This window comes from Caloenas nicobarica, chromosome 17 (genome assembly GCF_036013445.1).
Source record: "Caloenas nicobarica isolate bCalNic1 chromosome 17, bCalNic1.hap1, whole genome shotgun sequence".
NCBI lineage: Eukaryota > Metazoa > Chordata > Aves > Columbiformes > Columbidae > Caloenas > Caloenas nicobarica.
In genome coordinates, this window is record NC_088261.1 from 1,441,352 (window position 1) to 1,466,457 (window position 25,106).

Consider the following 25,106-nt stretch of genomic DNA (forward strand, 5'->3'; position numbering starts at 1 on the left):
TTTTATCTGTGTTTGAAGAAGTATGGATTTTATTTATTTTAAATGTTTTATCTAGAACTTGATATGACAGAGGTTATACTAGTAGAGGTTGTGTTGCTGATAATAGTGCTTTTGGGGTAGTCTGGTTTTTGGCATGTCTTGTAAATAAACAGGCTCATTTCTTAAGGCTGTTTATCTTACTTATGCAAATCACTCAGTAAATAGAAAATGAAATGCTGTAGTAAATACTGATTACACAGAGGTTTAAATACATAAAGCTGTTATAACTATCTTTTCATATGGATTATCCCGCAACTTCATTAAAGAAATATGTTTTGAAATAGAGCACTAACCGTATTTTTTATAAAATATTTCTTTGCTTGTTTTAAACTTGTCTGTAAAGACCATCCAATAACACATTTAGATGAAACATGACACAATACAATGCCAGAATGCTGTTGCCTTGCCTTACGCTTTCAGTGCCACTAATTGGATATAACGTTGACTTTGAGACAAAATAGAAAAGCCATCTTAAATTCACCTGAAAACAGCCATAGTCACTGTCTAATACTGACTCTCTCTTTACAGAGTTGTATAAGAAAATTTTAGAAACCACTTTGACTCCTGCTGGCATAGACACAGCTAAACTCTATCCCATACTGATGTCATCTGGATTGCCCAGGGAGACCCTTGGACAAATCTGGGCTCTAGCCAACCGCACGACCCCCGGGAAGCTCACCAAGGAGGAGCTCTACGCCGTCCTGGCCATGATCGCTATGACTCAGGTATGGGCAACGCTGTGGTGATCGGTGCAAAAAGGGAGTTCACCAATCTGCCATTGATCATGTGTTGGCACGAGTGGCTGTGAAGCACACCTGTAGTAAAGTACTCCTGCTTTTGAAGTCCAGAGGTGAAGCTCCCCTTGTACCTTTGGTGGGATTATAATTACATCCCTTGCTCCCTTGCACTTACATTTCAGTTACTCCTTTCTTTAGTGTCAGTTGAAGATAGTTGTTTGATGTACCTATCAAACACATGTATATGTATTCCTAGTAGAAAATACTGTCTATTTTTCTTCTGTTGTACGCACATCTGTTTTCCTCAAACTATACAGTTCCTGTATCCCTCAGCCTGTGAACAGCTAGACTTGCCACATCTCTCCTGCACCAGGCAAGTGTCAGTACTCTCCGTGTAACTCCAGCGGTCAAGGTGTTGAATATGATTCACTTATGGAGGCTCTTTATAGCAGGTTTTGCTTTGGAAGGTTTACTTGAAGCTTAACCAATACCCTATTCTTTCACAATCTCAGTAATACAAGCTAGAAACTGGAACTGAGAACGCAATATGCCTTTTTGTTGATGTGTACATGATTGTGTTTGCTTTTACAGAGAGGAATGCCTGCAGTGAGTCCTGATGTGCTAAACCAGTTTCCAGCTGCCCCCGTTCCTACTTTAACTGGGTTTCCCATGCCGCTGCCTGGTGCGGTGAGCCAGCAGCCCCTGCTGCCCTCAGCGCCGCCGGGCTCCGTGCCGCTCAGCATGGGGCCGAGCGTGCTGGGGATGAACGTGCCAGCACCGGCTGGCGGAGCCGCAGCACAGCCCTCAGGAGCCTTCCTGCCGGCCTTCCCACCCGCCCAGGTCAGCTCGCTCTTCCTGCGTGGCAAATCTTGTTTGGCCTGAAAAGAGAATTAGCCTGACCCTTTCAAAGCTGCATAATGACAACAGACTTTAAGTCAGCAGCAAAAAATGGAGCTGAAATCTAGCACGTCGTGTCTCAAAATGTGAAGTCACGGCACTAAAGGTGTTATTTTATTTTTTCTGTTTCTTTCTGGTGGCATTAGAAGAGGTACAAAAGCTGCCTCCATTACAAACTAATTGCAACGAAAGAGGATTTTCATTGTAGTTAGAATTTTGTAATGCACATAAAATGGAATTTTAAGTTAAACTACACAATGGACTCTATTAGCTGGTAAAATAAGTCGGAGTTTTCAGGAGAAGCTGAGAACTGTGAAAACCTTTGGTTTACAACACTGTAAATCATGTAGGGGATACATTTTGCTGTTTGCAGATATGGCTCATCCTTGTTTAGAAAATATTTCTTCTGATGCTTTTGCTGTGTGTATTGATTTTAAATTTTTAATATTTGTCATGATTAATTAAACATTTAACGTGAAAGGAATAGAGGTCCTTGTGTTCTTCATGTGTACCCCCTGTAATCCTGTACACCTTGTGTGTTTTGGGTTGGGTGAAGTGGAAACACTTACCATGCTAGTTTTGCTTGCTAACGTTGAAAGCTATTTTTTTTTTCTCCTTTTGTTTTTTCCCTCTTGTCAGTCACATTACTCTGAACTGCTTTCATGCTATATGACCATTTAAAAAGAGAACAATATAGCAATTTACATGTTGTTTGTAATTCAGGTGGTAAAACCAGAAGATGATGACTTCCAGGAGTTCCAAGATGCTTCAAAGTCTGGCTCACTGGATGACTCTTTCAGTGATTTCCAAGGGGATGGCACTGGCTCCTCCAAAGCAGCCAGTTCACAGCACCGGAGCAGGTAGGAGATGTTTGATTTCCACCCCTTCAGTATTTTAGAACTCGTTTAAGAAAGGAAATGTTTTCCTCTTTTGTTGGTAGCTTTCTAGTCTGTAATTTTCTTCTATCACCTGACTTCTACTCTGACAGTTTCTTTTGAAGGTTGTTACAACTACAATTAGGCTTCCTGAATCAAAACTGACATTTGATGTGCCATAGGTGGCTGGCCATTCTTTAGCATTCTAGTCAGCATGCTGAGGTAAATTGCATTTACAAGGTATGGAGATAGGTTTTCAAGTGTTTATACCACTGCACAGGCGATTGAAAGTTACTTCATACTGTGCACTCAGGCGAAAATCTTACATTAAGCTATTCAGAAAAAATCCACCAGGACGGAGGAGTTCTGCACTGAGTGCCATGCGCTTCCATTAAAGTATGAGTCCATGCTTGTTGGAGCTGATAGAAACCATTTGCTGACATCAAGGTCTTTCTTCAGGCCCTCAATAGGAACCCCAAAATTCATACAAAGAGCTCTTAAATGACTGAGAACTCCAGTGGACAGGGTGTTTGTTATTTCTGTTGTTTCTCTGGCCAGTGCTTAAACTTTCGATAACTGACTATAAATCTCAGTTGAAATCTCATTCAGACTTTGGCAGTCTTGGCTTTTCATCTGGGAGACTGCCAAAATGTAATTCTGGATCAGGCAAATTTTGTATCACAAAATAAATAAGCATGTTTGCTCCCTTTCAGAGTTTACAATTAATCTTTCAAAGTCCTGCGATTACAAAATTTCAGTGTTGTTTCCTTTTACTGCACGTGGCAAACTTTAACGTACCTCCCAGGTGTCTGACTGTAGACAGACACGTTTTCTGGGACTGGACTGGCTGTTCTCAGCTGCAGGTAGACCTGGCACTTTCCAGGTAAGCTGTGATTACTCGTTCCTTCCTCACCAGTGAAGTCAGACTGAGGTGCTGAAACAAATTGTTCTGTTACACTGTGCGTAATGGTGTTCTACGTAAGAAATTGAATTTTGCTGATGTCAGTCAATGCCACAGGCATCTGAAGATGCTCAAAGTATATCTTTATATGTATTAGATGTCATTTTGCAATTAAAGCTATTCTGTTACTGAAAGTTTTAACAGAAACATTGTTTGTAAATTCCACAATGGGAAGTAAGGGATCATAAAAAAAAATTTAAAATGGTGTTTCTTTTTCACTGCAGCAATTCTCTTTATTCAGTTGTAAAAGCTTTCAGTTTTGAACAGAATGTTACAATGAGCTATAATCTAATTGCTTATGGAGCTTTATTTAAAAAAACCCCATCTGTAGAGTACAGCTGATTAACCGTTACATTTGCCAAGATTGCATATCTAACAGCCTGTTTTGCAGTGATGTGAAATTTAATTATATTACCATAACTATATTTTTTGCCATTGCACTGTCTGCAAGCATAACAGACCGTCGGTAACGTGTGTGCAAGTGCTGGGTCTGTATGTTGCTTGTACGCTGCTGGTAAGATTTAAATGGCTCTGGAAAGATTCTTGCTTCAGGCTGAAGAACGACATAGCAATTCATTCATGTTTTCAATGTGCATGGTATTGAATGACATAAAGTCGAGGTAAAATGCATCATTCGTATGTAAAGGATGTTGTTGTGTAGAGCTACCAAGGCCTGATAAGGGGCTCGTGTGGAAGGCAAGCAGAGCTCTTGCAGAATGTCTGCTACATCTTCCAGCAGCTGCTAACAGGGTGTTAGGTTATTATGGCAGTTTTACTCTATAAAGTGGAGTGTGTTTATGTGCAAAAATATTTCCTTTTGTAACTGTGGACTGATCCTTATTTTCCTGATTAGATATGTAAACTTGTTGATTTGCTCTGACAGAAATTCAAAGTTATCCTTTCCATCCTTTTGAGCAGTGGTTCCACTTTATTCTCTTAATTTTGCAATATGTAATGAAATATAATCAAAAGTAGATAACGTGAAAGTATGGAGCTGGCAAAATCTCGTGGAGTTTTAACTCTTGACTATATCTAGTTCTATCAGGGTAAACTGTCCTTATGTTGTTCTGGGCAAAGTGCTGAGTTACCCAGCAGTGACTCCTGCGTATGTCTGTGTGCTCAGTGTCAGCTCCTGGGGCCTGAGGCTCTGGAGCCTTTTGTTCATGTTTTGGTCCAAATTAAAATCAAGAAGGGTGAAAATTGACTTCTGGCCTAAAGAAATATGGTTGAGATAAAGTGTGAATTCACTCATCAGTTACCCAGTTGCCTCTTTACATGCTCTTATTCTTAATCAATATTGAGGTAGTTTACAGCAGGGTCTGGATTAAGAACTCTTTAGGGTACAAGCTTAGGTTTAGTGATCCAAATCGTGTAGTCATAACAAGAGGCTCCTTAAAATAAGACCTGGAAATGTAGATTTCTTATGGATAAATTAAGGAACTTTGCTTTTATCTGTTTTGTTTTTAGCGTTCCTTCTTTACTAATGCCACTCCCAGGTAATAAGACACTCTCGTCAACTGATAAGTACGCTGCGTTTAAAGGAATTGCGGCCGAGAAGCCTTCTGAAAGTACAGCTGCTTTTGGAGGTAAAAGGAAAAATACACAACCACTATGAGCAATTTATTGCAATATTTCATATCTTGGTTTTGGCATTGATAAATTATTAATATTTAAAAATCAAAGCAATTATGTCAATATAAAATTTATGGTACAAATTCCTAATATCTTTATGTAAATGTGCTCCTCTTCTCATTTGCACTAGATGGTGGAGACAAGTATAGTGCTTTCCGTGAACTAGAGCAACCATCAGAGAGCAAATATTTAGGTAAGCCTTATGGTTTTTGGAGCTGTTTTAACATGTTTTTATGATTATTTTTATGAGCTGCAGAATTTCCATTGCTAGAATTCTAGAATAATGGTGCTTCTGCTCCTCTGAACAACTTAGCAGGAAGGCTCCTGGAAAAGTAGTATAATATACTATTGGAACAGCCTACAGATTTTATTTCTAGATAATTGGCATGTCTTGTGGGTGATTCTGAGTTTTATTTTAAAATTATAATATGACTGGAGTTTGTTCATTTTAACTAAGGAGTCACGTAGTCTTAGAAGACAGAATAAGATGTTTCTGGACAAAATTGCAACTTTTTTCTATTGTTAGGGCAAAACTTTTTATAGTCTCTGGTGCTCTAAGAATAAATCTGATTGCTTTTTTGAAATTTGTGTTCGACTGTTTTTGATTGAGAAAGTAAAACCTAGGTGGCATCTGAGGTGCAACATCTGTGTAATTACATTTTATCTCTTTCCATACATGTTCTAAAATACAGAAAATTACTGTATTTGCCTGCTATCCAAGTCTGACCGCTCTTAACCCTTTCACCAGCTTACATTTCTAATGGAAAAGTTTGCAATCCATCCGTAAGTTTAGTTTGCTGTGATGTTTCAGTTCTGATCAATGCATAGCAATTTTGTGAATACTGGTATTGTTGCTGGTGAATTGATTTGGAAGAGAGGGAGAATGGAAGAGTATGTCAGGTATAGTCACGGTCCTTCACTACTATTACAAGGAGTATCTTTTAAATCTTAGTTAAACTAATTTAAAGTATGACACTGTGTGGTAGCTTAAGAATTAAATGTTAATGGTGTACTTCTAAAATAGAACAAAATCTGTTTATTGGACACTTAAAGTATGCATCACTATTTTAAAATTACAAGTAGTCTAAATACTTACATGCTGGTGAATGGGTTAAGCAACTCAATGTTTTTCATGTTCAAAAGAAATTGCTCAAAAATTTGTGTATGAACAGGAAAAAACTTATAAAATTAGTACACCAAAATATTGAATGTAAATTTGATGAAAACATTGTTACCTCATGTTTAATGAGGTTTAAATTCCAATCCCTACATAGCGCTATCTTACGTTCAGTATGTAGTTAACTAGAGGTGATTAATCACGCTGACTTCCATGTGCAAGTCTGTCTCCAGCTTCCTCGTGAAACCGGAATCATTCTGAGCAGAAGCCAGAAGATGCCAGGGTTACTACATTTACTGATCACTTAACACTTTTGTACGTTTAAGTGAACCTGACAGAAGGAAAAGATGATAGATTAAAATGAGAGCTTAAAAATGTTCTAAACCAACATGCTCAGACCACCAGCCTCTCAGCAGGGTTGCTTTTGTCTCAACCCTTTGCTGACGCCCCATGAAGAAACTGTATTTAGGTAATATTTGGAAGGGAAGGAGGGGTGAACTGCTTCTGTTAGAAGGCAAATACTATATTGGTATAAGTGAAATTCAAGATTACATTCATTGCTTGGCAAATGCAGGAAAGATGAGGTGGGAAAAAGAACAGATGTGGAAGCTGAATGAGACAGTACTGATCACCTTTTGAATCTATTGGTCATAGTTTGTTTTGATATTAGCTCAGTGTAAAGGGAGTTTAATATGACTCTGAGGCTATTTGAAAGACTTATGTGTTTGCTGAAATGAATATTAGAATCGCTGACCTTGAAACTTGTGTGGTTCATAGAAGTTGAGTTTGCAGTTCTATGTGCATCCTGAGGTCTTAATTTAAATAGTTTGCATAAAACCATCTGACATTGCATGAAATAATTTGCTTGCTTGCATGGTGTGAGTATGATGTATTTGTTGTCACTGCAGTGTCTCATTCTTGTTTTTTGTTGTCTTTATTCTCAGGAGATAACCCTGGAGAATTCAAGCCTGCCGGAACCGATGATGGTTTCACAGATTTTAAAACGGCTGACAGTATCTCACCATTAGAGCCACCTGCAAAAGACAAAACTTTCCCCACATCCTTCCCTTCTCTGCCCATTCAGTCAAAACAGCAAACACAAGCAAAGACCTCTTTGAATCTAGCAGACTTGGATCTCTTTTCCTCTACTGGAGAAAACAAGCAGCCGTCCTTTCCACCTGCATTTAATACAACAAAATCAGGCTCCTTTCCTCCACCGCCCCTTCCGTCTACCACTGCCCAGCCAGCACCCGGCAAAAGTTCAAGCTTAGCTGATGACTTTGGAGAGTTCAATCTTTTTGGGGAATTTTCTAATTGCGCGTCAGCCAGTGGACAAGATGACTTTGCAGATTTTATGGCTTTCAACAATAGCAGTGGATTTTCCGAACAAAAAACAGATGACAAATACAACTCACTTAAGCTCGAGGCCGGTCCCGTTGCTCAGTCTGGCTCATCTGCCAGCGCAGTGAAGAGCGGGCAGAGTTCTGTCCCCACTGCTACGCCCACCAAGTACGATATCTTCAAACAGCTTTCTCTGGAAGGCGCTGGTCCGGGCTTCGAGGAGGCGAAGGACAACACGCTTTCCTCTGGGAAGAATGATGATGATTTTGCCGACTTCCACTCTAACAAGTTTTCTTCCACGTGCAACAGCGCAGATAAGTCGCTGGTGGACAAGGTCGCAGCTTTCAAGCAGGCCAAAGAAGACTCTGCTTCGGTGAAGTCCCTGGATCTCCCTTCCATTGGCGGCAGCAGCGTGGGCAAGGAGGATTCTGAAGACGCCTTGTCTGTTCAGTTTGACATGAAACTGGCTGATGTGGGAGGAGATCTTAAGCATGTCATGTCTGATAGCTCTTTGGATTTGCCAACAGTTAGTGGCCAGCATCCGCCAGCAGCAGGTGAGGAACTGGTTAGATTGCTCTGGTAACGCAGGTGACGGAGGTTGCAGTGTTCTATCTGTGCTCAATTACAGTATTATGCACTAGTCTTTCAGCAGTGAGAGACTCCTGGATCCGTGCACCCGCCAGCCAACAGCCCTGAGCAAGGTGGGGGGATTTTTTTTGTCTTAGAACACTATAAATAGATTGACTAGTTCGAACTCCATGCCAGTTTATTTTTGACATTTGACAACATGGTATTACTGGTACCTGTTAGCTATTGTCACTTAAGGGATCCGATTGGAAAATTTTCTAATGCAAACAATGTCATTCCATTTATATTAGCGAGATGAATGGCAGAGAGTCTCACTTTAATCCCTTGGTTTCAACAGAGCATTTGGCTTGGGGACGTAACCTGCCCTCCACTTCTAAAAGGGTAGGCAGAGCACTAATTCATGCTGTTAATGAAAAGCTGTCTAATCAACAACACCAGTATATTCCCGTTACGGTGGGGCTTAATCTGTGTAGCCAGTATTTTGCAGGACTGCAAGTAGGAGTATTACATACACTTTTTAGAGTTAAAACCCTCACTGGAATAATTGTGCAAAGGGCCTGTAAATGCAGGTCTTGTGATTGGTAACTCTTGGGCCTGAATTTCTAACCATAGGACTTCTACTTTATCCTTATCAGGTTTTCACCTTCCTTAATTTCCCTTTATGAAAGTCCTCCTGACAGAGTGAATTGACCATCTCCGATCTGATTGCATATCATAAAACAAATTTCCCAAGTGTCTTGCTTTTTCTTTTCATATGTACATAGGAGATAAGATGTAGTTAAATGTTCTGTGGCCTTCAATAATACGGGAACCATTACTGTGTTCTAGCGACAAGTATTATGCGGTCAAAGGCTTTTCTGAACAGGAGGGAGCATACAAACTGTAGATGTAAAAGCTGTTACCGCAAGAATTGGTTATTTCCATATGAAATATTTCTTCCATTTTTGCAGATATGGGTAGAGAAAATATACAGTACTGTAATTTTGCATTATATAATATTTTTAAGTAGGGGAGAGAATTAAGCTGGCAACTTTGACATGGAAGATACTCTATAACAGGGTACCAAATATCAGGAATAATTTATTAGCAAAGACATTTAATTTTCATATTACTGCTTGGTAAAATTCCAGGTTGAGTGAGCTGTCAATAACGTAGCACCTACAGTGTATTCTTGAATGTTTACTTTGGTTTTGAGAGCACTTTTTCCTAATATTTTTCTAGCCTCTTTTGGTGGTAGTTTGACTTACGTAGCTCTTCTACGGGATATGAGCTTTTGCCACAGAAATCAGTGATTAATAGTTGCCGTTTGTGGCAGGAGTGATTTAGGTTTGTTTAAAGGGGTTAGCCGATCATGTGCTTGTTGCTAAACTTTTGAACTCTGAAGTATTAATTAGAAGCTATTTTTATTAAACCTAAACAAGTCCGTATTCTCCTATGGTGCCAAGTTAGCTGTTTTTCCACAGGGAGTTTGACTCGGTTTAACTCTGTCTGGCTCTCGTAGAAGAGTGAGCTGTTACGATCACTTTTGCGCTCATGTGGTCCTGTATGTGCGTTTGCATTTCAAGCTGTGAACTGCTGATGTTCAAGTCCTTTTTTTTTTTTTCAGTTTACATAAGTTAAAAAGCAGGTATTTTTTTTCCCCTCTTAATTTCCTTCGATCTGTAAATCTAATGTCAAAAAGGGACAGTATCCCTTTGTTGTCCTCACTGTGAGGAAGGGGAGACGAGGCGTTGGGAACCGTGTGTTTGCAAGCACCGTGCAGCATCTCCAGCAAAACAGCAGCGGGACAGAAGTGTGACAGATGATTTGACTGTTCTGACATACCGGTACAGAGCTCTTTATCCTTTGGTTCTTGGGATTTCACATTGCACAGCTTCCAGGGATGGGCAGGTAGGTTGGTTGCTTATGCTGGGAGTTAGAAAGAAATCGTTGAGTTGCTTCCCACATGACAAACTTTGGTCTCTGGGGGAGGAAAGGTTTTCAGTTTTGCTCTCTCCAAAGGGGATACTGTCTCTTTAAACTTTGCTATAATTCTTTGTGTGGAAGGTGGATTATACTAATGTTGCCTGATTTCTCTTGCATTTTACTTTGTATAACCCTTTGAGCACTGGCTGCATGCTGTTAGTTTCAACCAGGCTGCTTCTTTTAAACCAAATTTAAGTTCACTCCAAGACAAAAGCATTTTAATTAGCACCTCCTCATGTTCCATAAAGCTGATTTGTTCTGCGTTCTGCTGAACGCTGCGGCGAGAGCGTACCCTGGTGCGGGTATCCTCAAAGGGTTATCCATTTGCTGCACTGACAAATCTGTAAAGTATCTTTTTCTTTGGCATTATTGGAGATCTCTGTATATTTTAATCAACTTCAGGTTTTTTGCTGCTTTTCTAATGTCTAATTCCAACTAAACATTTCCTGTGTGAATGTGCCTTCTCAGATCTGCTTTGATATCTTTCTTCTGCAAGTATTGACCTGCATGCTTTATTCTGATAACGCCCTTACAAGCTCCTATGTACCACTATCTTTTGTGATCTGTAAGTCCTGCTATGTTAATAAATATTATCTTGGCATATTTTGAAAATGTGGGGATGTGTGTGATTTGTTGCAAACCAGCACTGTCTCTCTTCTTCCTGAACAATCCAAAGTTTAAAGCCATAGTATCCCCTGAGGCTGCTGTGCCTTTCTCTTGCTGTTCCTCCAGCCCTTTGGCCTCACTCCTGGGCGCTTCTCAAACTTGATGTATCTGGCTAAATATTTCTCAAAAGAGCAGTTTTTGCAAGGGGTTGAATAGAGGAAATGTGTGGATGGCAGGGTTGTTTCTGTGCGGTGGTTTTCAGGGTACGCTGGTAGTTCAGACTCAAGACAAATGCTGTTTGCTCTGTCCCGTTGTCTCATCCGGATTTCCCTGCTGCCAGCCAAGGTTATGAGACGCCTTTGTGGAGGGGACCGGTTGGAAAATGTGTCGCTGTCCAGGCCTTTATGACTAGGAGCCCATTAAACAATATGCTGATATTTATTTAGCTAATCTAGAGTGAGTTAATCAGTGCCCCAAAGTAAAGGGCCCTGCTTCCTTTTTCTGTTTGGGAACTCCTGCCTTACTGAGTAGTGAAGCTTTCAAACATAAATGACAGCTGCAAATTGGTGTCACATAATTATGTCACTTTGAATTCCTCCAAATCCTAGGTCGCTAACAGTTTGGAATTAACGACAAATTAGCAGACAAGGTAAAAAGCTAAAAATAATTGAGATGTGGAATCAAGTGAAAGCATTACACCGCTGCAAACTGGGGCTTTTTAGTTCCTTGCCACAAGAGCAAAAAACAGACCAGAAACTAGTAGATGTTTTTTCTTCTTTACACCAGTCTGGAGAGACTTTAAAAGGAAAAACCAAACCAACACCTCTCTCATTCTGGAGAACCAGTAGGTTCTGCCTAGCCCTGAAGCTTGTTAGACTGAAGGCTTGAACATAAACCTGAGAGACTTAATTCTGCAGGGCTTGTGCTATTAGTATTGGTTCAGTTAATCATATCTGGAGGAGGGAGAGTGATGTTCATGACTATACTTTATTACATTTTTGTCCAGACTCAACAGTCAAATTCACTCGCTCTCATTTAGGATAATTCTGCAAATAGAAGAGCTCAACAACACTTATTTCTCCTGCGAAGGCCTCTGACAGCGGAGGGTGCGAACGTGTTTGCTGAAACCAGCCCAGCTGAGCCAAAGGGCACAGAGACGCGGGGTCTTTATTCTGCTGTGAAATGTTGTTTATCACGATAATTTTTTAAAAAATAGCAAATTCTTTAATGTAACAGCTCTGGGCTTGGGCTGTTGATGCTGTTCCAGCAGGAACAGAACCAGCCGCCACCTGCACCCCCGACTAGTAAACCATTACAGTTCACCTCAGCCCTTACACCATGTCTGCCTGAATTTGCATAGAGAATCCTAAATCTTAGTTTGTGAATAATTAAAATACCGTTCTGCATTGTCTGCCATGAGCTACTGGTTGCAGGATTCCCACCGCAGGCTGCTGCCGATCCTGCCTGTCCTGAGCCAGCGTCCGATCAGGACCACGCTGACCTGGCCCTTAAAAATGTGTTTTCAGCTCAAAATCTCACCAGTTGTCAGAAATCATTCACAGTAGAATGTCAATGCGCAGATCTTCACAGAAGGATCATCACTCTTTCTTTTCATTTTGTGGTGAACGCTGAAACAACAACGATGCTTGAATCTTTGCTGGGTGTTGGAGTCAACACAAATTAGAAAAAAAAAAAGAGGTTGCTTAGTACGCTGTGGTGTTTTCAGGATCCCAGGATTAATTACAGTTGGCTGACATTCTGGAGGTTATTCTGGCACTCTCTTTCATGCTAGTGAAGCTTTCATTTAACTTCTTTGAACAAAACCATGTAGTTGAGAGCACAAGGTGTGGTTTCTTGTGATAAATTACCGATCCCTTGCAAGTCAGCTCCTTTTCACCTCGGAGCCGTCTTCCTCTCCAGTTTTGCCATGAGCAGGTGAATTAATCTCTCAGCTGTTTACCTTCCCGTGAACGGCTTGCTCTACAAATTTAATATTCGACTGGCCCTTTGAAATGGGCTGTGTGAGGCGAGGTGCTCGGGTTTGGTATTGAGATGCTGCCGGGTGCAGACGCAGCAGCTGCGGGAACCGTCCCTGGGGACGATCCGGCAGGTGACACATCGGTCCTCGCTGACCCGTCGCAAAGGGCCTTTTCTTGTAGTGGCCATTAAACTCCATCGTTAGATTGTATGTTTGTTGGGCGTTTTTAATTAGCTATGTATGCGGGTCATGCCTGGAAAGCGGCCTAAAGCGTAGTGCACTCTCTCCTTCCAGTAAAATGAATAAATGAAGGCAGGAATCTTTTGTTAAAGTGGTTTAATCCTCAGCTGGAGTAAAGAGGGCAGCCGGACAGTCAGCTGCTTCCCACCCTGGCCGTGTTAAACCCAAGCTGCTGTTACCGCCTGCCAGCCGGTTAAGACCGTGATGTTTATCAGAAGAGCCTCAGCTAAAATGATGCTAAAGGAATATATTTCCTGCTCTGGGTTTGCTTCACCTTGAGACCGTTTGACCCCAGGCACCGAGCAGCGGCCGAATGTCTAATCCAAACTGACAATTGTTAATGCTGGAAAACAAATGCCAAACGGAGTATAGTAGGGACTTTTTTTTTTTTTTTTTTTTTTTTTAATGCTTTGATGCAAACTGCCCAGCCCCTGGCTCTCTGTGCCTTCACTGTCGATCAACCTCAGACTAAATGTGAAGGATCAGTTGGGAGCGTAGGGACAGAGCCCGGCAGCCCCGGTCCCTGCAGCTCTTTGCTGTCCGTTCCGCAGCTGGGCTGCACCTTGCGCGTGCTCGTGGCACTGACAAGAACCTCTTGGCCTGTACATGATTGCCAGGTGAGTATAAATATTGGGAGCTTTCTGCAAAATGGTTGGGTATTCTCTATACTTAACTGAATAAATAGTTTGTAAAAGCTAAAACAAGATCTTTGCAATATTTGTGTCATTCCTGGAGCCTGTAAGTTCAAAGGGTCGGCCGCGCAGCTCTGCAATTACTGTGAAAAGCTTAGACAGGGCTTCTATTTTTCAAAAATTCTTGCAGCACAATTTTATACGTTATTTGTATCAAAGCATGAGTATAAGATTAAAGTGTATTCATACTTTATAAGAGAGAATGAAAAAGTTATCCCAGTGTTCTGCGAGGTTGGTTTGGTGAGGTGAAGTGCTGCCGTACGGCGTTGGAGTTGCTCGTGTGGGCATTTGGATTGTAGATTCTGCAGCCAGCATCAGAAAACTGAGCTGCTGATCTGTGCGCTCTGCACTGCCTAGAAGCATCTATGTTTTTAGTGTTTCTTCACTACCCATAGTGGGATGGTGACTTTCAGCTTAAAATATAAGGCAATAATCAGAGCTCAAGGCTTACATTTATTGAACGCAGATTTTTTTGGTATTAAATGCTTAAGTATTTTTCAGATTATTTTTGTGCAAACTCTAGTTCAAGTCTCATTCAAATAACAATTCCCTGTGTTTGTTCTTGCAGTTCTTTAAAACTCTTAACAAGTTGCTGTCGTTTTTATGCAGGGTAGAGAGATTAACGTTCGAACTCCAGCTTCTAACTGTAGGGGTTTGTTTTTCTCAGATATAGATGACTTAAAATGTGCTCCGTTTGGAAGCTGTAACAGTGGGTCTGCAGTCAGCAGCCTGGCAAGCTACGACTGGTCCGACAAAGAAGACTTTCAGCAGGGCAAGAAGCTCTCGTCCTGTGTCCCGTCTGCAGGAAGCGGATCCTCTGCGGCCACTTCTGTTCTGCAGAAGAAGGAGACCTTGTTTGGCAGTTCAGAGAACATTACCATGACAACAGTTTCCAAAGTGACAACCTTTTCTAGTGAGGATGCTTTACAGGATATTTCCTTTGCAGCCTTTGCAAACTTTAAAGACTCTGGCCCGATATCCAGCGGTCCAAGTGACGATGACATCGGAGACTTTGGTGATTTTGCGAGACCTTCAGCAGAAGCGCGGGATGCAGCAGCAGCAGCTGACACAAACCAGGAGGCAGACTTCTTCCCCAGCGATATCTCTTCTGAACTGCGAAGAGAGTCCACAGATGACTTTGGAGAATTCCAAAGTGAAAAGCCAAAAATCAGCAAGTTTGACTTCTTGGTGGCAACTTCCCAAGGCAAGGTGAAATCTAGTGAAGAGATGATCCGCAGTGAGCTGGCTACGTTTGACCTGTCTGTTCAAGGTAAGGCTGCTCAGGGAAAGGAAACTCATAATGCATGTGCTTATCAAAGAGTCATTTTTCTAATCAAATTATAAATTAGCTAATGAAGATTGTTGCAAAGGCTACTGGAAGCTAGCTGAATCTTCTCATTGATTTCCATGGCATTTGGAGCAGGTCTCTTGCTAGAAGAAAAATGTTTGTTGTGCTCAAATATTGCAAGAATTAAGGAACTGGGGGGAACTGCAGTTTTCACCAGTCGCCGAGTAAATGGAAGGCTTCGTTCTTCCAAAGTCATAGGGCATCCCTTGCTACTAATTTATTCATTTAAAATAGTCTGTGCCTTTATGAGTAAAAGGCTACCTTGTTTATCTCCTACATTTTTAGGGTCTCATAAAAGGAGTTTAAGCCTGGGCGACAGAGAAATCAGTCGCTCTTCACCTTTACCGGTTTTGGAACAGCCGTTTAGAGACCGTTCCAATACTCTGAGCGAGAAGCCTGCCCTGCCCGTCATCAGGGACAAGTACAAAGACCTGACTGGGGAAGTTGAGGTAAGGGATTATCTGGAGCACAGGTAAAGTGGCACTGACCTTCATCACAGCCATATCAAGGGTGTTCTGTATCCAGCTCTTTGGGACTTATCTATTTGAACTTAGGTTATGGTTCTGAGGTGGCCTCTGGGTAGGGTTAGATGTTTTGACTGGAAACTGCTCATAAAGAAGGTTTCTTCTGTCTTTAAAGTCTTGTGCAGTGGGAAGAATGCTTTTGTCTGAAAGTCAGTCACAATCACTTGACCTCACTGGCTAAGCTTGTAACTTGAAATTAGTTGCAATTTAAATCTAATCCCAGTTTTGGCACTGAGACCATTGGCTTTGGGAAGTGGCTTAACTTTTTTGGCTGTGTGGTGGTTGTTTCTCTTGCTCATTTCGAGAATAGGTGGTGAAAGGACTCAGATTAAATTCTGCTAGTCCCCATTTCTAGAACAGCAGACCTGTAACAAATGGGTCGACACTCTAGGGTAGGTGCAATGCAAACTTTTTATCGATTCAGATGTTTTTCCTTTGGAAGCTAGTTCTGACTCCCAGAAATCAAATTTTAGAGTTCAGGTGCAGAGAAAAGTTAAAAGTTTACAGAGCTAATCTGCAAGTAGTCTCTTAAAATATCTCTTTACTGGGTGTCCGTTGTGATAGGAGAAAGGGAAATGTGTGTAGGAAGGAATTCAGGCTGTCCTTTTCCTTCCAACAGGAGAGCGAGAGGTACGCGTACGAGTGGCAGCGGTGCCTGGAGAGTGCCCTGCAGGTACGTGTGCCAGACCCGCTCCTCCCTCCTGTGTCAGACCACACGGTACTGAAAGGCTGTGAATCTGCCCAGGTCGATTACCGTTTTTAAACCAAAAGCTGTCACCCAGCAGAAGCGTTCCCTCCTCAGTTAAAGATCCTGTACTAATCTCCCTGTCATGTGTGATTACTTTGGCTTTTGCTTGAATTTTCAAGTCAACGAGTTAATTTGGTGTTCCTGTGTTTTGGGTGTCACTTGGGGCATTGATCCCAGCACCTGACTCTTCAGTGTTTTTTGAAAAAGGGGCCGGGGAGACACACACATTAATTTTCTGGTAAGGGGGTTCACAGCCAGATTAGTTTTCCTTAAAATTTGGTTTTTTGCATCTGAATATTAAGCAGTCAACACTGTGAATGCTGTTATTAAACTAGATAGCGATGCATCCATACTCTTAAAGCTATTATTTTGGTAATGAAAATATTTGGGGGGATATGTTAAGGTTTTAAATGTTCATACTTTACCCCTGATCTGCTTATAGTTACAGCATGAATGTATAAAAACGTGATAGAGTACGGCAGTTGTTCCTTATGTCTTTTGCCTGCTTTTTTTATATAACAGTTTCTGTTGGGGACAGTCTTGTTCATAATAATTATTTTAAGGTAGATAACACCACTATTTTACGAAATTCATTTCCACCAGGTCATAAAGAAAGCAAATGACACCCTAAATGGAATAAGTAGTTCATCCGTTTGCACCGAAGTTATCCAGTCTGCTCAAGGCATGGAATATTTATTAGGTATGTTTGAATTTACCACATCTCTTCCGCTGAAAGCTCTCCTCTGACAAACAGTAATATATAATCACTCTTTCCAACGTGGTATTATTTTTTAGCTAAATCTTTGCCTGTACTGAAATAAGGAACAACTCTTCTGCTAAATAGATGTAACTACTGCTTTGAACTAACTGTCGTGAGCACCTCTCATGTGCCGTGCCCATTTTGTGCTATTTCTGAGTTAAAGTTGCAGGGACCTGTGCTTGCAGTGAATTCTCTGCAGTTCTCTCTTCCACTGTGTTTTCTATCAACAGGGGTTGTTGAAGTCTACAGAGTGACCAAGAGAGTTGAGCTGGGGATCAAAGCAACTGCTGTTTGCAGCGAGAAGCTCCAGCAGCTGCTGAAGGATATTGATAAAGTGTGGAACAACCTCATAAGCTTCATGTCACTTGCTGCTTTAACGGTAAGACCAAAAATAAGCTATGTCTTTACTAAAAAAAAAAGTCATAATTATACGTAAAGTGACTTCACAGGGTGCCCTAACTTTAAAGTTTGTATTTGTCTCTTGCAAAATGGAAATGCACTTATTTGTGATATCCAGTTTAAAGCTCCCTATAAGAAAACTGGCATTTATATGCAAACATGATGTTATCTTACCTAGTGTCTTGATGATTTTGTTAACTATGGTAAAACTCCTACTTTTAGGGAATCATCCATCCATAGGTACTTGATATCATCTTGTGTAATGTATACCAAGGAGTCTTTAACTCACAGTATCAGTACATCACATCAAGCACCGATAAGTAGATCATTACCGTGGCTGTATTTTCACTGAACCTTTTGATCTGTGCCTTACTTCTTGCAATGCAACTGTGGCCACTAAAGATTTTTGCTGCCCAATAAACACTTGTTTATAAGTAAGGCCCAGAGTACGTGATTTCTGCTTAAAACAGCCACCTTCAGCTCGCTGTCATTCCCTGCAAACAGGTATTATACATCATCAGCCCCTTTTTACACCCCTTTTACACATTTTAAACCTCTCCAGTACAAACAGCGGTGACAAGCAGGTGTGTTTGTGATGTCAGGTGTTGCACAAAGCCTGCCATAATATGAAATGTATACTTTCAATATTTTACTGCTTGGCAGATGAAGTTGGATAGACTGGGATTCATCTGTTTGAACTCTGGCAGTGTTGACAGTAACAACCTAAAAAGCTATCAGGATCCTCACCTGATTTAAGCAAGTGGATTAAAATTTAGTTCTTAGAGTGCTTTTCCTTGGCAGATTACAGGGATTACCTTAAAGTCCAAACCTTGGCCATGTGTTCCCTGAGCTGCACCAGTCCAGATAAATTTTAAACGTACTAGAAGATGTGAATAATGATTTTCGCTGGGAGGTGTGGGGCCCATCCTGCCGTCCCTGCGCCTGCTGTCACGGAGCCCAATGCTGCCGAAGCACCCGTTAAGCAGAGAGAAGTGTTCTAGCTCAGGGGCATGTGCTTGGAAAGGTTAATTTTATCTTTTAAAGGATTTTGTTACAGGGTAATTTTATTCACAGCTTTGTGGTTTTTCACTGCAAATTACAGGATGACCTTCTCATTTGCTTCACTTGTGCATTTGGTAAACAAATATTAGAGTGCCTTTATTAATTTGATTGATCTACTTAAAGATTAAAGGGTGTTTTTTTCAGGATTCCAATTATTCCCCAGCCGTTCAGCAGGGGAGCGTGATCAGCATACCTGGAGTGTGCATTAAGAGTACACGGGGTTTAGGATCACACCATTTTTTTTAAGCTTGTGGCATTTCTAGCCATTGTTTTTATTTGCACTGCTATCTTCAAGCAAAACTTCAACAGTTTTATACCACCCTTATGCAAAGTTTTAAAGTATCATTTATCTCGTAGCTGAAATAAAAGATTGCATACCAGAAAAGTGACTATGTTAATTTATTATTTATTTGCAGGCTGAACTTGTGTATGGCCGGTGACTTTATTTCTTCTATGGTTCAATTAACCTTAAAATCCCCTTTTGTTCCTCTGCGCCATGTTATATATTCAGAAAAACCTTCAGAAATAATAACAACCGCCCTTTTTTGATCAGGCGATAGCTGGGAATTCAGGCCGATGAACGCCGCTGCAGCCAGGGGCAGCGGGCGATGCCTGCGGCCCCGCAGCTGCGCAAACAGCTGCCCGGCGCTGTTTGGCTCTTTATCTTCCTCCCGCTCTCCATGCGCTGCAGCTGAAATGTCGCGGTCGCCGCCCGGGCCCTTTCCTCAGAAATTTCTTCCCCTTTTGATGTGGGATTGTGGAACTTCAGGCTTCTTTCCTTTGTAGTCTAACCCTTTTACGAGAGCTGGAGTGTTACAAATTAATGCTGGAGGAGACTGCGTGGCAGGGTCGCAAATACACACTAATGGCTTTGATTAAATCACACGTCAGTTTATAAGAAAATGTAATCTATCATCCCTGCCACGCTGCTGGTGTGATACCGTGGCTCTCGGTAGCAACCAGATCGATAATTTTTATCATGATGTCTGAAACTTTTCCAGTCACTGAAAATACCTAATTTTTATTGTCTTGTTTCTCTAGCCAGATGAAAACTCGCTGGATTTCTCTTCTTGTATGCTGCGGCCAGGGATTAAAAACGCCCAAGATCTTGCCTGTGGAGTGTGCCTCTTAAACGTGGATTCAAGAAGTAAAGTAAGAATATGGGCCTCTACTGTTAATCTCATTTGTAATTTGCAGTTTGGACTTTCACTTTAGGCCTTGGGTGTATCTGAAAACATGTCATGGCTGTAGTTTGTAACTGGAAGTGGCAAAGGCCAAATCTGACCTGTAGACGGGACTCAAATAGTCCATGTCGATACTCATTGGGCTTCGAGTATGACACAGATGTGGCTAAAGGGTTAAGTTGAGTTGTTCATAATGGGCGAGAAACTGAGATTCAAAGGCTTTAAAAGTACATCTATGTTTTTTGAATAAAAATCTTTTAATGACTTTCCTTTATGAAATGCATCTCTGAGGACCACCAGGAGGGGACGATTAATTAGCAGAGCTGGGAGGGAGTCCCAGGATACGTACAGAGTAATGCCAACCCGTTAACGTATATCGGCAGTTTTGCTGACTTTTTGGTTTCAACGTTATTTCAGAAAGAAGAGAAACCTGTGGAAGAGCTTCCTAGAAAAGTATGAATCTGTAAAAAACATATTCCTTGTAGAATCATTCTTGGTTGAGTGTGGAAGGCTGAAGTGCTAACTGGCCTTCAGCTGTCATTCTCAATTGTACCAATCATGAGTCCTTTTCTTCTAGTCATTTTTTGTGACCGTTAACACTTGATCTGATCAACTAACATGCTCCAGAGCCTCCCCTGTGTCTCGTCTGCATGCTCGTACCTTGTGAACAGCTTTCTGGTTTTGTGCTACTTCTGTTGTGTGGTAGAAAATTCACTGCAGTGAGTTTCTGAATTTGTAGCTGCCTGTGTGTCTGTTGCAGAAGGGTTTTTTTGCTACAAATATTGACTTTTGACTATATGTAGTAGTCAATGGCATTTTTAGAAATGTCTGCAGGAAATCCAGGGTGTGGGGAGCAGGGTTAGAATATTGTTTTAAATAGGTAGCTGTGAAGCATTGGAAAATATCTCCTAGCAACAAACACTGAGAGGTTTTAAGCCTGTTCATGGCTTCACACACTGTGCAGAAGCTCCTATTGTAAAGCAGATTCAATTAGCAGAAGAAAGTAGATCAAATTCAACCTGAAATAACACTAATATCAAGAACTGCACCTGCCTAAATCTCAGCAAGATTTGACCCAGTGTAACAGGCAAAGTCTGCAGCAGGTGTGACGGTTGGAGCTTTTAAACCAGAATATATTTGTATTTAGCGATTTGTCATGAGGGGGTCCTGCCGTGCTGTGCCATTGGGGTGACACTTCTGCACTGTCCGTTTTCCACTCTGGTTTCTAGATCCTGGAGTAGATGAGACCGTCACACTTGTTTCAATTCTCGTTGTTTTAGGCCTTTAATTCAGAAACGGATAACTTTAAGCTGGCATACGGAGGACACCAATACCACGCAAGCTGTGCAAATTTCTGGATCAACTGTGTGGAGCCCAAACCTCCAGGTCTCATTTTGCCAGACCTGCTCTGAAATGGGTTGCGCTGAAGGTGGGTTGTCGGATCTAATAACGCAGGACACGTGGGGTAAATGGTGCGATAGGGTAAGTGGAAAGGCTCGAGGTGTGGGTAGTGTTCGAAGTGTTTAGTTTTGATTTTCGTACCATAACAAGTTAAAGCCACCATTTACCATTACTGGTAAAGAATTTCACTTGAAATGGCCGGGGTTTCAGAAATACCCAGAAAAAAAACGTAGTGTGGCAAAAAATGTGGCATTTCAGTCTTTCTCAAGATGAAAGCAAGTTAGTTTTTGTATAAAGCAGTCTGGTAACCAAGGGCATAAACCTCCGCGAGAGGCCGGTCCTGGCTTCCCAGAAACACTGAAATGCTGGACCGATTTGCATGGAAGTGACCACTTAAATACTTGAAGTACAAATTTGCAAACAAACCTTTTCTTTAACGTTTTTGGTATACGGACCATGATGTTTTTCTTTAAATATTTGCTGCTATACTATTACAATGCATACAATGCACGAGTCACAGTAACTTTCAAGGCAAGATGAATTATTGACTCTGAGGGAATGAGGCTGTGGAGAGCCATTGTATATTTATACTCCACTGTTCTGTATTGTAAATTATACTGTATTCATATGCATAACTGGTTAGTAGCGGGGGGTGAGGACTTGGAAAAACTGTTGAAATTTTCCCTGTCATATCTGGATTCTTTAGTACAGGCAGCTGGGTTTTCAAACTCTGTTGTAAATAGAGACAAACTCCTTCCTTGGGCTTGTCCTGAACTCCGGGTGTGATGGATGTTTTACCTGACCCTTCGGGTCCTTGTGCGGCTGCATCACTGCTGAAAACTGGACTCCAGTAATACCGCGTGGCTGCTCCTCTCTCTCTCTGTATATATATTTAGAAAATCTCCCTTCTCTCCAAAGATACCAACAGCTTTTCCAAGTTAATCTTGCCTCCATTATAAGTAGCTGACACTGACAGGTGATTATTTCCTGAAGTAGAAATTACAATGAGGAAAAATGATGCTTTGTATTAAAAAAAAAAAAGTCTTAGTTATACTAAACTATTAATTATACCAAATGAAAGCATCTTGGCTAATAGGAGTGCTGAGTGTCTGGCCCCTTATTTACACAAATTACAATAAATCTTCCTGCTGTCTGAAATGAGCTCGTTCATAAAATAAGTAACTCGTGCCTCCAGTCGCAAGCTGGAGCTCCTCAAGTGGCAGATTTTCAGTGTGATAGCGGCTGCTTTCTGCTGCCCATCATTATCAAGAAAAGGGCAGTCACTCGTTGCTGGTTCTGTTTGGTTCACTAGGGGTGAAACAGTGACAGAGCCAGCGCCGCAGCTTTTGAGCACGTGCGCTGTTTTCTGTTGGAATTGGGGGCTGCTGTGCCCGGCACCGATGCGGGTGTTCCCCTGATTTTGGGGTACTCAGCAGGGAACGCCAGCGCCTGCGTCACGTACAGAATTACAGCCGCGCTTGAGCGTTGTGCGACTGGCAGCGAACGCTGCTGGCGAGGGGACGTATGTGGCGCAAGGGCTGCTGCTCGTGAAATGCTATATTGGGAAAAGGGAGTTTATTGTTAGCGTGGGTTTCCACCACAGTTCCTGAGTGCTTAGCTAGATAGGATTTTTTTTTTCCTAATTAAAAGAGAATGCCACAAATAAAAGAGGCCACAATGTGAAACTTAAAGCAACCAGTATTTCAAACACAGCACCAGCTATATTGTCATAAAAGCATTTTTCAGTGAATGCTTTTCTTGTACTTGTTAAGCGAGTTCCCTCTCTGAGATGTATCCAGCGTGTCTTTTGGCCCATGAAAATAAGGAGTCAACATTTACACTGATAATTGCAGCCGAGCTTGCTGGAGTGTGGCCGGGCACACACCGGCGGCTGCATGGAGACATCCCCGATACATTGCACAACGAGGAGCATCTCGCTTGCCTGTCCACGTTGTTAGAACGACCGTTGTGTTCAGCATCGTGGTGATTCGGCTGCCGGAGCCGTGTCCTTGCTGCCGTATCCAAGGTTACGGGATTTTCTAGAGAGCGTCACACACCGCACTCCCCGGCTGCCTGTGTGCACAGGCTGATGGACACGCTGCCTCTCGCTTCGGCTGCGCTGAATTTCAGGATTTAACTCCTTTTTCTGCATGTATCTTTCTCTAGAAAAAAAGTGAGAAACAGAGTTGTTGGGTTTTTTTAAATTTAGTGTATGTGTTCTCTCGACCTGCCTTGGGTTTACCTATGGAAAGTGTTTTTTCTAGATATTTCTGTATATTTGGAATTTTAAGAGATTAGTCGCTTGGTTATGTAATACGTAGATCACTTTGCCCAGTTGTGTTCCCGCTGTTGTGCAGTGCCGGTGTGCAGCAGTTTCATCATCCAGCCTGGTCCGCGCCCTCCATGCCGCTCGGAGCATCCCCTGCGCTCCCCGGCGCGGCCGGACCTGCTCGGGGTTATTTCTTTGTGCTGCGAGAATCGGCACCTTCTGCACTTGCGGTTCCGCTGACTTCTCTGGCAGCAGCTTCTCTTCTCCTGGGCTCGTTCTGAGCAGCTTCTTCCTTGAAAACCACGCAGGATAAATGTGATCAAGATGTTCGACCTCAGGTCGAGAAGCAGCTCCTGAAACCCAGGGAATGCTCCAATTTCTAGTTACCACACGGCAGATTAAACAAACTTGAAACAAAAACTGCCTTTTCAATAAAAGCTGCTATTGTACAAACTATTTTTTCTGAATTTTTTTTTTCCCCTCTCTGGACCTGTATTTAATTCCAGTCCTCAATATTAAAATCTAAATGTCATCGTTTTATGAAGTGGTCAGAAAACTTCTCTTTATATTGTGCTTCCTTTTTTCTTCCCCCAGGGTGAATGTTATTTGTTTTCTAGAACTGGTTTTGTGATTCGTAGTTGGAGCTGCCTTGGTTTGTGCTGTGCTGGACTCACTGCTGTATTTTAAATCCAATGAGCGCGTTATTGACTTTAGTACATTGTTTACTCCCTTAATTCTCGCAATGATTTATAAATCCTTTGTTGAGATTCAAACCTTGTTTTCAATAAAAAGCTCATTTCATATCTGACCAACCTGTGAAATGGCTTGAAGATGTTTCACTGAATAATATACCAAATATTCTTCCAGGAATTAAGATAATGGCCATTTGGAAAAGCCCGTGGGCTGCAGGAGGATCTGCCCCTGGAATCCAGCTGGTTCGCTCACAGCAGCCCCAGTCAAACTGCGGCTCCAGCTCTTCTTTGGGTTCTATGGAACACCTGAAAAACTGGGTTTGGAGGGGGAAAAGCACTCATGTAAAACACCGTTTGTTGGAATGAACACAAGAGGAACTTTCGCAGAGAAATACCTGCCTACAAGTATTAACATCATCACGCTTCTCCATAATAGAATCTCTAAGGGGTATTTCAGGTGAATTCTTTATTTCATAATGTGCTTTATTAGGCAATTACATTTTTTATAGGTCTAACCTTCCTTTTTGTTTAAAAGTCAGTCCTGATGCTTTCTTGGCTGAACATCAGCATCTTCCCTTCCTCTAGGTACTAGGGCACCCTGTGTATAAAGTATATATAATTATTTAAAATGGAGAATTTTTACTTTCCAGTTTTTATATAGGAAATACTGTTAAATATAGTTAAATAAATATAATGTTATATTAATATATAGTTAAAATATATATAAAATATATATATATAAAAAATTATATAAATATTATATAAAATTTATAAAATTATATAAAAATTATATAAATAAATAAATATATTATATATTTAAATATATATATAAAAATATAAAAAATATATATATAAAATATAGTTAAATAAATATGTTAAATAAATATAAATATAAAACATAGTCCATTTTCTAGGTAAAGTTTAATTTTGAAAGCAGATTTCAGTTTTTAGTTTTGTTTTTATTTTTCCCCTTTGAAACGCCATGTTTTCAGAATGTCTCCAGACTAACGATTAGTCTTGATTTTTAATTCTGACTTCCTTTTCTGATTTA

At 41.2% G+C, this 25,106-nt stretch overlaps 1 protein-coding gene across 4 annotated transcripts in view; it reads left to right on the forward strand.

Annotated features, from left to right (window-relative positions):
* SYNRG (synergin gamma) overlaps positions 1-24,097 on the forward strand; it is a 36,259-nt gene extending 12,162 nt beyond the window's left edge. For 3 of the 4 annotated variants that reach the window (XM_065647086.1, XM_065647090.1, XM_065647088.1), the window contains 14 exons: positions 568-764; positions 1,368-1,616; positions 2,397-2,533; positions 4,977-5,095; positions 5,272-5,334; positions 7,203-8,153; positions 14,336-14,938; positions 15,302-15,465; positions 16,160-16,213; positions 16,892-16,988; positions 17,279-17,427; positions 19,551-19,661; positions 20,111-20,146; positions 20,974-24,097. In XM_065647086.1, coding sequence (XP_065503158.1) covers positions 568-764; positions 1,368-1,616; positions 2,397-2,533; positions 4,977-5,095; positions 5,272-5,334; positions 7,203-8,153; positions 14,336-14,938; positions 15,302-15,465; positions 16,160-16,213; positions 16,892-16,988; positions 17,279-17,427; positions 19,551-19,661; positions 20,111-20,146; positions 20,974-21,105 — 3,062 coding nt within the window. In that variant the 3' untranslated portion in view covers positions 21,106-24,097. The remainder of the gene's footprint in view (positions 1-567; positions 765-1,367; positions 1,617-2,396; positions 2,534-4,976; positions 5,096-5,271; positions 5,335-7,202; positions 8,154-14,335; positions 14,939-15,301; positions 15,466-16,159; positions 16,214-16,891; positions 16,989-17,278; positions 17,428-19,550; positions 19,662-20,110; positions 20,147-20,973) is intronic. The other variant, XM_065647087.1, reaches the window with a different exon arrangement.
* The last annotated feature ends 1,009 nt before the right edge of the window (positions 24,098-25,106 follow it).